This window comes from Diplotaxodon limnothrissa, linkage group LG15 (assembly GCF_057381915.1).
Source record: "Diplotaxodon limnothrissa isolate DT_005_m linkage group LG15, D_limnothrissa_male_GT1.1, whole genome shotgun sequence".
In the NCBI taxonomy this organism is placed as follows: Eukaryota; Metazoa; Chordata; class Actinopteri; order Cichliformes; family Cichlidae; genus Diplotaxodon; species Diplotaxodon limnothrissa.
The window spans coordinates 10,631,108-10,643,442 of NC_140610.1; the positions used below are offsets into that span (position 1 = coordinate 10,631,108).

At 45.0% G+C, this 12,335-nt stretch overlaps 1 protein-coding gene and 2 non-coding genes across 3 annotated transcripts; all 3 read left to right on the top strand.

Moving 5' to 3' along the window:
• Positions 1-238: 238 nt before the first annotated feature.
• Positions 239-537, top strand: LOC146617107 (signal recognition particle RNA). Its single transcript, XR_014906927.1, has one exon.
• A 347-nt stretch (positions 538-884) lies between these two features.
• On the top strand, positions 885-1,186 carry LOC146617108 (signal recognition particle RNA). Its single transcript, XR_014906942.1, has one exon.
• A 6,804-nt stretch (positions 1,187-7,990) lies between these two features.
• Positions 7,991-11,895, top strand: LOC146617109 (angiopoietin-related protein 1). Its single transcript, XM_085373112.1, has 8 exons — positions 7,991-8,146; positions 8,544-8,759; positions 9,776-9,895; positions 10,004-10,118; positions 10,214-10,351; positions 11,170-11,386; positions 11,481-11,676; positions 11,749-11,895. Exons 1-8 carry the CDS (start codon positions 7,991-7,993, stop codon positions 11,893-11,895), a joined length of 1,305 nt encoding a protein of 434 aa, XP_085229238.1.
• Positions 11,896-12,335: the final 440 nt, after the last annotated feature.

The following is a 12,335-nucleotide window of genomic DNA, read 5'->3' on the forward strand; positions in this document are numbered from 1 at the left end:
GAAACGCACCAAAGCGACTGAGAAAAACTGTAAAAAGGCTATGTCATGTTTTTGCTTTGTCAAAAAAAAAGAAAAGGCCAACATAAAACAACAACCTGTTATTACTGTGCTGACTTCCTCATTTTGAAATGATTAGGTTTTTTACTTTTACAGCATTTCATCTTGGCTGATGATGGCCACTAACCTGATGAGCTCACATGAATGAAAGTAAAACTTCCTGTGAACGTAGCTGCTTCTCGCCGGGTGCGGTGGCGCGTGCCTGTCATCCAAGTTACTGGGAGGCTGAGGTTGGAGGATCGTTTGAGCTCAGGAGCTCTGAGCTGCAGCAGGCTGTGTCGATCGGGTGTCCGCGCTAAGTTCGGCATCGATATGGTGATCCTGGGGGAGCCCGGGACCACCAGGTCGTCTAAAGAGGGGTGCACCGGCCCAGGTCGGAGACGGAGCAGGTCAAAGCCCCCGTGCTGCTCAGTAGTGGGATCGCGCCTGTGAATAGACGCTGTAGCGCAGCCTGAGCAATACAGCGAGACCCAATCTTTATACACACCATTATACCTGTCTCTACCTCACACAGCAGCCTCGTCAGCCCTTATTTATATTTTTAATTGACGTCAAAAACACTCACAAACCTGCTGCTCTGCTTGTCCTGCACCACCTCCACCTGCAACTACATCCTCCACCCTAAACACTCCTGCCGCCCAGCAGGTGGAGACAAACTAAATCAATCAATCAATCTATCTATCTATCTATCTATCTATCTATCTATCTATCTATCTATCTATCTATCTATCTATCTATCTATCTAATAACTTATTGCATTACAACTTGGCTAATGATGGGCAGGAAGTTTATGTGATGATGTCACCTCAGACATAGTTAAAATCCTTGTTAACGTAGCTGCTACCGGAAGGCTGAGGTTGGAGGATCGTTTGAGCTCAGGAGCTCTGAGCTGCAGCAAGCTATGTCGATCGGGTATCCACACTAAGTTCGGCATCGGTATGGTGATCCTGGGGGAGCCCGGGACCACCAGGTCGCCTAAGGAGGGGTGCACCGGCCCAGGTCGGAGGGGTGCACCGGCCCAGGTCGGAGACGGAGCAGGTCAAAGCCCCCGTGTCGCTCAGTAGTGGGATCGTGCCTGTGAATAAATGCTGTAGAGCAGCCTGAGCAATACAGCTAGACCCAATCTTTATATACACCCTTATACCTGTCTCTACCTCACACAGCAACCTCATCAGTCCTTCTTTGTCTTTTTAATTGACGTTAAACACACTCACAAACCTGCTGCTCTGCTTGTCCTACACCACCTCCACCTGCAGGAGAGCTGTAAATACATCCTCCATCCTAAACACTTCTGATGCCCAGCAGGTGGAGACAAACTCAAACTAGGAAATTCATTCAGGTAACCTTTGGGTTTAATATTTGCATGGGTTTAATATATTGACTGTCATGTAAAAAGGGGTTTTTTTGTTTTAGAAGTGAACTGTCCACAACTTCAGTACAGGCATGAGTCAGGATTTCAGGGTACATCATTTCTTTGAGTGTATGGTGAAAGATTGCCAGGGAAGGGACTGTGTTGCATTTTACTGGGATAATTTCTCTATTTTTTTAAATAGATATTTCATCTTATAATCAACAGTATATAAAACAGTGTATATATATAGTATATATATATATATATATATATATATAGTATATATATATATATATATAAAAAACACCCAGCACGCCCCTGCGGGCGGTTTATCCTTCAAGCTCGGGTCCTCTACCAGAGGCCTGGGAGCTTGAGGGTCCTGCGCAGTATCTTAGCTGTTCCCAGGACTGCGCTCTTCTGGACAGAGATCTCCGATGTTATTCCCGGGATCTGCTGGAGCCACTCGCCTAGCTTGGGAGTCACCGCACCTAGTGCTCCGATTACCACGGGGACCACCGTTACCTTCACCCTCCACATCCTCTCGAGCTCTTCTCTGAGCCCTTGGTATTTCTCCAGCTTCTCGTGTTCCTTCTTCCTGATATTGCTGTCATTCGGAACCGCTACATCGATCACTACGGCCGTCTTCTTCTGTTTGTCTACCACCACTATGTCCGGTTGGTTAGCCACCACCATTTTGTCCGTCTGTATCTGGAAGTCCCACAGGATCTTAGCTCGGTCATTCTCCACCACCCTTGGGGGCATCTCCCATTTTGACCTCGGGACTTCCAGGTTATACTCGGCACAGATGTTCCTGTACACTATGCCGGCCACTTGGTTATGGCGTTCCATGTATGCCTTGCCTGCTAGCATCTTGCACCCTGCTGTTATGTGCTGGATTGTCTCTGGGGCATCTTTACACAGCCTGCACCTGGGGTCTTGCCTGGTGTGATAGACCCCAGCCTCTATGGATCTTGTACTCAGAGCTTGTTCTTGTGCTGCCACGATTAGTGCCTCTGTGCTGTCTTTCAGTCCAGCTTTGTCCAGCCACTGGTAGGATTTCTGGATATCAGCCACCTCCTCTATCTGCCGGTGGTACATACCGTGCAGGGGCCTGTCCTTCCATGATGGTTCCTCGTCTCCCTCCTCTTTCTTGGGTTTCTGCTGCCTGAGGTATTCACTGAGCACTCGGTCAGTTGGGGCCATCTTCCTAATGTATTCTTGGATGTTCGTTGTCTCATCCTGGACTGTGGTGCTGACACTCACCAGTCCCCGGCCCCCTTCCTTCCGCTTAGCGTACAGCCTCAGGGTGCTGGACTTGGGGTGAAACCCTCCATGCATGGTAAGGAGCTTTCTTGTCTTTATGTCAGTGGCTTCTATCTCCTCCTTTGGCCAGCCTATTACCCCAGCAGGGTACCTGATCACGGGCAGGGCGTACGTGTTGATGGCCCGGATCTTGTTCTTACCATTCAGCTGACTCCTCAGGACTTGCCTGACCCTCTGCAGGTACTTGGTGGTTGCAGCTTTTCTAGCGGCCTCTTCATGGTTCCCATTCGCCTGCGGGATCCCCAAGTACTTGTAACTGTCCTCTATGTCTGCAATGTTGCCTTCTGGTAGTTCAATCCCCTCAGTTCTGACTACCTTCCCTCTCTTTGTTACCATCCGACTACACTTCTCCAGTCCGAACGACATTCCAATGTCATTGCTGTATAGCCTGGTAGTGTGGATCAGTGAATCGATGTCTCGTTCACTCTTGGCATACAGCTTGATGTCATCCATGTACAGGAGGTGGCTGACAACTGCTCCGTTCCGTAGTCGGTATCCGTAGCCAGTCTTGTTAATGATCTCACTGAGGGGGTTCAGGCCTATGCAGAACAGCAGTGGGGACAGAGCATCTCCTTGGTAGATCCCGCACTTGATGGTGACTTGTGCTATGGGCTTGGAGTTGGCCTCTAGTGTTGTACGCCACATCCCCATTGAGTTCCTGATGAAGGCTCTTAGGGTCCCATTGATCTTGTACAATTCTAGGCATTCCAGTATCCAGCTGTGGGGCATTGAGTCATAGGCCTTCTTGTAATCAATCCAGGCAGTGCACAGGTTGGTCAGTCTGGTCTTGCAGTCTCGGCTGATTGTTCTGTCTACCAGTAGCTGGTGTTTTGCGCCTCTGGTATTCTTGCCAATTCCTTTCTGTGTCTCGCTCATGTATTGACCCATGTGCCTGTTCATCTTAGCCGATATGATGCCTGACAGGAGCTTCCATGTAGTACTGAGGCAGGTTATTGGTCGGTAGTTGGAGGGGACCGGTCCCTTCTTGGGGTCCTTGGGGATCAGGACCGTCCGGCCTTCGGTTAGCCATTCCGAGTGTCTCTCGTTAACTAGCAGCTGGTTCATTTGTGCTGCCAGACGCTCGTGGAGTGCAGTCAGCTTCTTCAGCCAGTAGGCGTGAACCATGTCGGGCCCTGGTGCTGTCCAACTCTTCATACTGGAGACCCTTTCTTGGATATCTGCCACTGTGATGGTTACTGGACCCTGTTCAGGGAGGTCGCTGTGGTCTGCCCTCAGATCCACTAGCCACTGAGCATTGCCGCTATGGGTTGCGTCCTTCTCCCATATGCTCTTCCAGTATTGCTCCGTCTCCAGCCTTGGTGGTGCTGTTCTCTTATTATTATTGTTCCCTTGCCACTGAGAGTACACCTTTGCTGGTTCTGTGGAGAACAGCTGGTTTATTCTCCTGCCTTCTATCTCTCTGGTGTACCTCCTCAAGCGGCTGGCCAAGGCTGTGAGTCTTTGCTTGGCAGTTTCCAAGGCCTCAGGTATGGACAGCTTGCTGTATTTCTTAGGCCCTACAATAATATAAGAAAACAGAAAAAACCCAAACAATCATATGATGATGATGATTTATTTATGTAGCTTTAGGTATTTTTTTATTTATTGTATTAATATTTTTTTTATTTATATATAGTAAATCATAAAAGAATATATGTGACAATTGTGGTACTTGTATCAGCTAGTACCGGTACTTGTGAATGTGTTGGGGTCCCGGTGCCTGCCCAGCTGTCCCAGCGTGGCCACAAGTGGCTTTCCCCCCACTTGTATATAGAGCACTGTGTTGAAAATAAAGTACTGTTTAACTGTTATTCTCAAGTCTGCACCTGAGTCCTTCCTGCCTGCCCTGATAGAATGATTCCTCTTTAATCTTAATCATCCCTGAAGATTAGAGAGCATGATGTGAAATTGTCTGCATTTCTTTCCACACTTTGTAAATCTGCTGACCCCGCACTGTTTGTATGTTGCAAACAAAGAAGAAAAAAACTCCTTTTCAGGGTGATGAATGGACACTTAAAAGCTTTGCAATGCTTAGTGTTCTGTTGTTTACATTACGCTTGTAGCTTATCTCTTTCTTCAGTGCACAGTCCTAATCTCTTGTATATGTTGTAAAATGTTTCCCATCTTGCCCTTTTTTTGTAACTCTGAGTAATTTTTTTTAGTTTGACATGTGAAAGGTCAGTGAGCTCTGGAGAGGCCAGCAGATAATAAAGTGGTTAAGTGGCACCACCATGTGGCCTTACAGACATCATTTTGCTGACATATACAGCAGGGACACATCTAGTTCCTGAGAGTTTCTATGTGGAATTCATTTGCATTTATTACATCTATACTTGGAGGTTAAGACACTGTCTTCTCTTCTGTGTGATTTGCTAAATTCTTTGAAAAGACCAGGTGAATGACTGATCAGACAATTTGCAATGCACGAGTTCTTCAACTGATACAGTGGGGCAAAAAAGTATTTAGTCAGCCACCGATTGTGCAAGTTCCCCCACCTAAAATGATGACAGAGGTCAGTAATTTGCACCAGAGGTACACTTCAACTGTGAGAGACAGAATGTGAAAAAAAAAAATCCATGAATCCACATGGTAGGATTTGTAAAGAATTTATTCGTAAATCAGGGTGGAAAATAAGTATTTGGTCAATAACAAAAATACAACTCAATACTTTGTAACATAACCTTTGTTGGCAATAACAGAGGTCAAACGTTTACTATAGGTCTTTACCAGGTTTGCACACACAGTAGCTGGTATTTTGGCCCATTCCTCCATGCAGATCTTCTCGAGAGCAGTAATGTTTTGGGGCTGTCGCCGAGCAACACGGACTTTCAACTCCCGCCACAGATTTTCTATGGGGTTGAGGTCTGGAGACTGGCTAGGCCACTCCAGGACTTTCTAATGCTTCTTACGGAGCCACTCCTTTGTTGCCCGGGCGGTGTGTTTTGGATCATTGTCATGTTGGAAGACCCAGCCTCGTTTCATCTTCAAAGTTCTCACTGATGGAAGGAGGTTTTGGCTCAAAATCTCACGATACATGGCCCCATTCATTCTGTCCTTAACACGGATCAGTCGTCCTGTCCCCTTGGCAGAAAAACAGCCCCATAGCATGATGTTTCCACCCCCATGCTTCACAGTAGGTATGGTGTTCTTAGGATGCAACTCAGTATTCTTCTTCCTCCAAACACGACGAGTTGAGTTTATACCAGAAAGTTCTACTTTGGTTTCATCTGACCACATGACATTCTCCCAATCCTCTGCTGTATCATCCATGTGCTCTCTGGCAAACTTCATACGGGCCTGGACATGCACTGGCTTCAGCAGCGGAACACGTCTGGCACTGCGGGATTTGATTCCCTGCCGTTGTAGTGTGTTACTGATGGTGACCTTTGTTACTTTGGTCCCAGCTCTCTGCAGGTCATTCACCAGGTCCCCCCGTGTGGTTCTGGGATCTTTGCTCACCGTTCTCATGATCATTTTGACCCCACGGGATGAGATCTTGCGTGGAGCCCCAGATCGAGGGAGATTATCAGTGGTCTTGTATGTCTTCCATTTTCTGATGATTGCTCCCACAGTTGATTTTTTCACACCAAGCTGCTTGCCTATTGTAGATTCACTCTTCCCAGTCTGGTGCAGGTCTACAATACTTTTCCTGGTGTCCTTCGAAAGCTCTTTGGTCTTGGCCATGGCGGAGTTTGGAGTCTGACTGTTTGAGGCTGTGGACAGGTGTCTTTTATACAGATGATGAGTTCAAACAGGTGCCATTCATACAGGTAACGAGTGGGGGACAGAAAAGCTTCTTACAGAAGACGTTACAGGTCTGTGAGAGCCAGAGATTTTCCTTGTTTGAGGTGACCAAATACTTATTTTCCACCCTAATTTACGAATAAATTCTTTACAAATCCTACCATGTGGATTCATGGATTTTTTTTTCACATCCTGTCTCTCACAGTTGAAGTGTACCTCTGGTGCAAATTACTGACCTCTGTCATCATTTTAAGTGGGGGAACTTGCACAATCGGTGGCTGACTAAATACTTTTTTGCCCCACTGTATAACACAGTTGCGAAGACTGTTGGGAAAAGATTTTTTCAATTGAATAACAGCTTAATGAAAATGCAATAGAGGGTATGATTTGTAGTTCATTTTCTTCTTAATGAGACCGTGCATGCTGAGCTGCAGTCAAAGGTATAAAAATATAAAGACTTTGATACTGTAATAGGATCAGCACCCATCATACCTCGACGCGCATCATCATTTATTACTAGCTCAGAGCGGGATTACTTGTGGGTGATGTTTGTTTACTGTGTGTGCTGATGCATATTAGTTACATTATGTTCTCTTCTAAAGTGCAAACAGTCATTATGTGCACCTCTTACAGCAATCCTTGACCGTGTGGGTCTATAAGATGATCATTTTTATTTATTTAATAATTAAAAACAAAAATCTATAACCATTAAATGTAACAGTTCAGCGCACATTCTGCTCTGCCACAGTTTGTTTGATGTAATCAGGACAAACAGTAATTTAACAGAAAACATGGATATTTCTAGTAAATTAAAAGACATTTTTTCAGCTCTTGGCACATGTTTGGCTTTTACCCATAATTCCATTATCACTTCCCTCTATGCCTGCCTCCTTCCCACCCCTCAGTCATGTGAATCCTCTTAGAGGTGGATTACTGGACTACGATGTCCACATCGAGAAGGAAAGCGAAGGCGAGAGATGGCGAGAGAGAAAAGGAGCATGAAGCGTCCAGAGTGAGAGGAACACGCAACAAAGAGAAGAAGAAAAAGACAAAGACAATGGAAAGGACCCCTTGGCCCCATGCAAGCCAGGAATGGGGTAGAAGGTGGTGTTTAGCTAGGGTGAGAACATCTACTTTTCCACAGGTGCTACTATTTGTTTGTTTTTTCATATCTTCTTTTTAGTTATAGGTTATGTCTATAAAAATAGTGGATAACTTATTGACTTATCCACTGTAAGTGAGACACTTAATGAGTGGTACACTAAGTTGTCTGACTGTTGCTTGTCTGTCAAAGTAATCATATCTTAGTGAGCTTAAAGTGTCTTTATGGCTTTGTGAAATATATATTCCTTCCTTTCTATATTCTGTTTCTGTTTTCTCGTGGAATGATAATGCCCGTGTTGTCTTTCTTTCGCTCCTTGCAGACAGAGCCTCACATGGTGAAGCGCACAGTCTGGGTGTCCCACGCCCACTCTTGCTGACAAGGCAGGGAGAGACTAACAACCCGTGGCAGCAATGTCGCTCCTGTCCTTAACTGCCCCTCCCGGCTGGAGCATGTGCTCTGCTCTTTATATCCTCATTGTGTTGCTCCCAGAGGCCAAAACAGACAGCTTGAACGCTACCATTATCCGCAACGGTGGGGGCTCCCAGTGTGGGGAGTACACAAACCAGGTGATTACAATAACCATCTTGCAGTGATGTTCTCCAGACAATAGTAGCACAGCCTTATCACTGCAACAGCTTGCTACTTTTACCGTACACCAGAGATCCATCAGCTAGGTTAAGGAGCTTTCCATCTGAGCAGAAATCAGAATAATGTTCTCATCAAGTACATTTGAAATGCATAAAAAATATAAAAAAATAATACACTAAGGTGGCAAGACACCTATTATTTTTTTTAAGTATATATATTTAAGAGATTTTAGGGGGGGAAATCAGATAATTTAAGTGAGGAAAAGATAACACTGTTAAGAGTTGATATAAATCTGAGATTATGTATAAGAGCATTGACAAAAACAAGTGAACAAAGACAGCGGTTGTTTCGGCTGTCTGGACCTGTCCTCAACAGGTGATGGAGAATGGGATGTGTCGCCTGGTGGCCACACTGCCTCAGCTGGACGAGCGTAGATGCCCCGATATGTTTCGCTGCACAGACGAGGTCTCTTACTGGCTGCATGAGAATGAGGAGAGGACGCAGCAGATCATGGCGCTGAAAGAGACCATCTCTGAGCTGCAGGAGGAGCTCAGGAACCATCGGCATCGTATCAAAGTCCTCGAGCTGCAGGTGTGATTTCCATTTTTATACTTAAGTAGGTGGGAGAAGAGGGGATGCTATACTTAGCAGACTTGAGTCAACCATCAGCAGCAACCCTTTTAGCTTTGATAGCTACATGGAGAATATTGTGACAGTGTGAAAACATATTTTCTTGTTTTATTTTTAAGACTATACCTGTAGTGGCTCACTTTTTTTGCGCTATTATAACTTAATATGTTCTGTCTGTAGTATTAAATATAGCCACATGTGATCAAATAAGCCTTGATTGCAGTTTTATTTGAAATAAACATGTCCGCCTACGACAGGAAACGTGCTGCAGTTCTTTACTCTGATGTGGTGCTTGGTCATCAAACTGGCTTCTCTCCCAGCATGCCCTTGACCTTAGTCACTAACAGGATTACTCTACTCTTGCATGTGTTGCCTCATTCGTCTCAGTGTGAGCTTAAACAGAGACACTGGTCGGTGGACACAGATGAAGTAGCTCGTGCCTTGTGTGTTGCACAGGAAGCACAGGACAGGGGAGAGGGCTCTGGAGTTTGTGGTAATGGGAGTTGTTGGTGGTGGTGTGTCTGAGCTCTGAATAGATTAATCTGTCTTTAAGTATTACAAGTGGACTTGCTCCACACGTTTCCTGTGTGTGGTGTTCTGGGCCTGTTATACCCAGAGGAGGCCCTGGGGCAAACCCAGGACATGCTGGAGAGATTATATCTTTTGGCTAACTTGGGAACGTCTCAGTGTTCCCTCAGATGAACTGCAGAGGGTAGCTGGGGAGAGGGAGGTCTGGGCTTCTGCAGGCCCCATGACCCTTTATGGATGGATGGATGGATCTAGATGTTGGTTTGGCAGATATTGCATGTCTTAACATGTGAATGAAGGGTTCCTGTAACAGATTGGTATATCTGTCACAGGAATGTGAATGATTTCTTTCCTTTATTTTTAACTAATTTAAAAATGCACTTGTCTCAGTTGTTGAACGTCCTTTCATTCACATGTGAGTCTGTGTATTTCTATTTCAATGATTTCAGAGTGAAGAGAGGGTCCACTTGAACATCTCCTTGGAGCAGCGTTTTCATGAGTTGGAGCTGCACTACGCTGAAGCCACTACCCTGCTGCACTTACAGGGGACTCTGATCCTAGACCTTCAGGTTATTACCATTTGGGGATATTTTGTTAGAATTTCTTCTCTCTTTTTTTGTCATAAATGTTAGCAAAAGTGTTTTTGAGTGTTGGCCTCTGTTTGTATTTATGTTTAGAACCAACTACATAATCTGACACTTTTGGTGGATAAAGTAAAAAGAAGCCCCGGCTGTTTGATCAACATTGTCCGACCCAATCCTCTCATGAATGCTCACGATCGGCTGCACCCAGGTACATACTCAAGCGATGATGTTCCAGCAGAGGGTGCCAAATACCACTTGTTGATTTTCTCTGACACTTTCTTGCCTGTTTTACTCTTCTTTCAGAGATCCAGCATGTGAGGAACTGTCCTATAGACTGTGCCTCTATCTACCACAATGGTGTCAGGAGATCTGGCCTTTACACTGTGGTGCCATCACTGGCAGGGATGCCTGTGGAAGTCTATTGCGATATGGACACAGATGGTAAGTCATGTGCAAGCGGTCCTGATTAAAGGGAAGCTATGGTGGTAATTTTCAACTCCATGTTATTATTCTGGGACTCTACTGCAGTAGCACTGCATGATTTACAATCTCACGCTCATCCTTGGCAAAGTCCCTGAGTTCATTTCCTGTCTAAAACAGTTTGCTTTAACCCCCACTTCCCCCTCTCTTTAAGCCAACTTTCTTCTGATTTGCTGCCCCTCAAAACAAAAGATTCGAACAGCAGGTCTGTGCTGACAGCCAGAGCTGTGTGCCTGAAATGACCATATGATCATGTCTACTCTTAGTGATATCATACAGAGCCAAGGGTAGAAATACCTGACTAAAACAGAGTATTTGGAGCAGTCTAAAGCCTGAGCTTTAACTGTGTAAACCCTCATTATTTGAAAACTTTGGACATGATTAATGTGACCATACAACACCAAATATTGTTGTTCATGTGCATAACTTCAAAAGCAGTGCCATAGATCATCCATTAGTTATTTTCATCCAACACATAAATGCAATACCATTTTTGTGACCAAACCTCCTTTAAAACCAGTTCTACTTGGTACACTTGCATGAAGCCTTCACAGTTTGTCTATGGATTTAGGCTTTCTGAGCTGATACAGTCACTTTATTTAATATCAGACCGATTACTGAGATCAGAAAAATGGCCAGAGTTAAAATATGCACTGCCATTTATAATAGCTACTTAATGTTTTCATCAAATTGTTAAGTATTCTGTACCTGACCTATAGTCATCAGCTGAGCAGATGATAACCCATCAAACATGGAATGAATTTTACACTTTCTCCCAGGTGGCGGCTGGACTGTGATTCAGCGGCGATTTGATGGCTCAGTGAGCTTTGACCGCAACTGGAGGGACTACAGGGATGGATTTGGTGAGCTGCACTCAGAGTTCTGGTTAGGCAATGACCACATACATGATCTGAGTGCCCAGGGAGACTACAGCCTGCGGATTGACCTGGAAGACTGGACCAGCAAGCACAAGCATGCCCTCTACCAGAGCTTCAGGTTAGTGTCAGATAACCAACTGTGCAGACTTACATTGGGCTGGATACTCCAAAACATACACAAGCAACTGTGTTCCTTACATAATTTCTTGCAGTGTGGAAGATGAGGAGCATCAGTACCGTCTCCATGTGTCAGGCTTCAGTGGTACGGTTCAGGACTCTTTCAGTTGGTACCACAATAAGCAGGGCTTCAGTACACCAGACAGTGGAAACATCTGCGCTGAGATCTCACATGGCGGTTGGTGGTATAACCAGTGCTTCTACGCCAACCTTAATGGAGTCTATTACAGGGTAAGGATACACAAATTACCCTGCATTTTACATTTTTAAAGACAAATTCTTATCTTCTTCTTCATCATACAGGGAGGCCATTACACTCCCAAAGGGCGAGGGCCGCTGGGTCCAGATGGAATTGTTTGGCACTCCTGGAAAGACTCTGATTATTATTCCCTACGCAAAGTCAGCATGATGATCCGGCCACGCAGCTTCCAAAGCCGCTCGTCACCATAACAATGGTGAGGACACGGGAACTGGCGTCCTTGGCAGCATTTGTAGGGATGAAGATATCTGATGATCAGGACGATGATGATTACACTTTATTGTATGCTCGGGAAACGTTTTGTGTGTGGAGCAGACCTACCCGGTAACCTCTTTGCTTTTAAATCTTATGTGACTGCGGCTGATATCCATGTTGTATTGTGTGAATATAAACATCATCCTGTTCACTGATTATTTCTTTCCCCCCACTCACTCCTGGTAAGTGAATTCTTCCTTGTTTTATACTTCTTTTTGTACTATAGTTTGTTAATGTTGACGTGTAAAATACCAGCCAAAATGTATTTGTGTGATGACAAGGTTGTCTTCTAGCCACCATGTGGAGACAACCTGCAACTGGAAAGAATCACATGACACAGTTTGCTGAACACTCTGCATGTATGTGCTTATTTGTA

Excerpts from the sequence above, each read along its gene's own strand:
- LOC146617109 (XM_085373112.1), top strand. The coding sequence starts at position 7,991 with ATGTCGCTCCTGTCCTTAACTGCCCCTCCCGGCTGGAGCATGTGCTCT. Across the intron at positions 10,352-11,169 it reads TTGCGATATGGACACAGATG|GTGGCGGCTGGACTGTGATT; the intron begins GTAAGTCATGTG and ends ACTTTCTCCCAG. Across the intron at positions 11,387-11,480 it reads GCCCTCTACCAGAGCTTCAG|TGTGGAAGATGAGGAGCATC; the intron begins GTTAGTGTCAGA and ends AATTTCTTGCAG.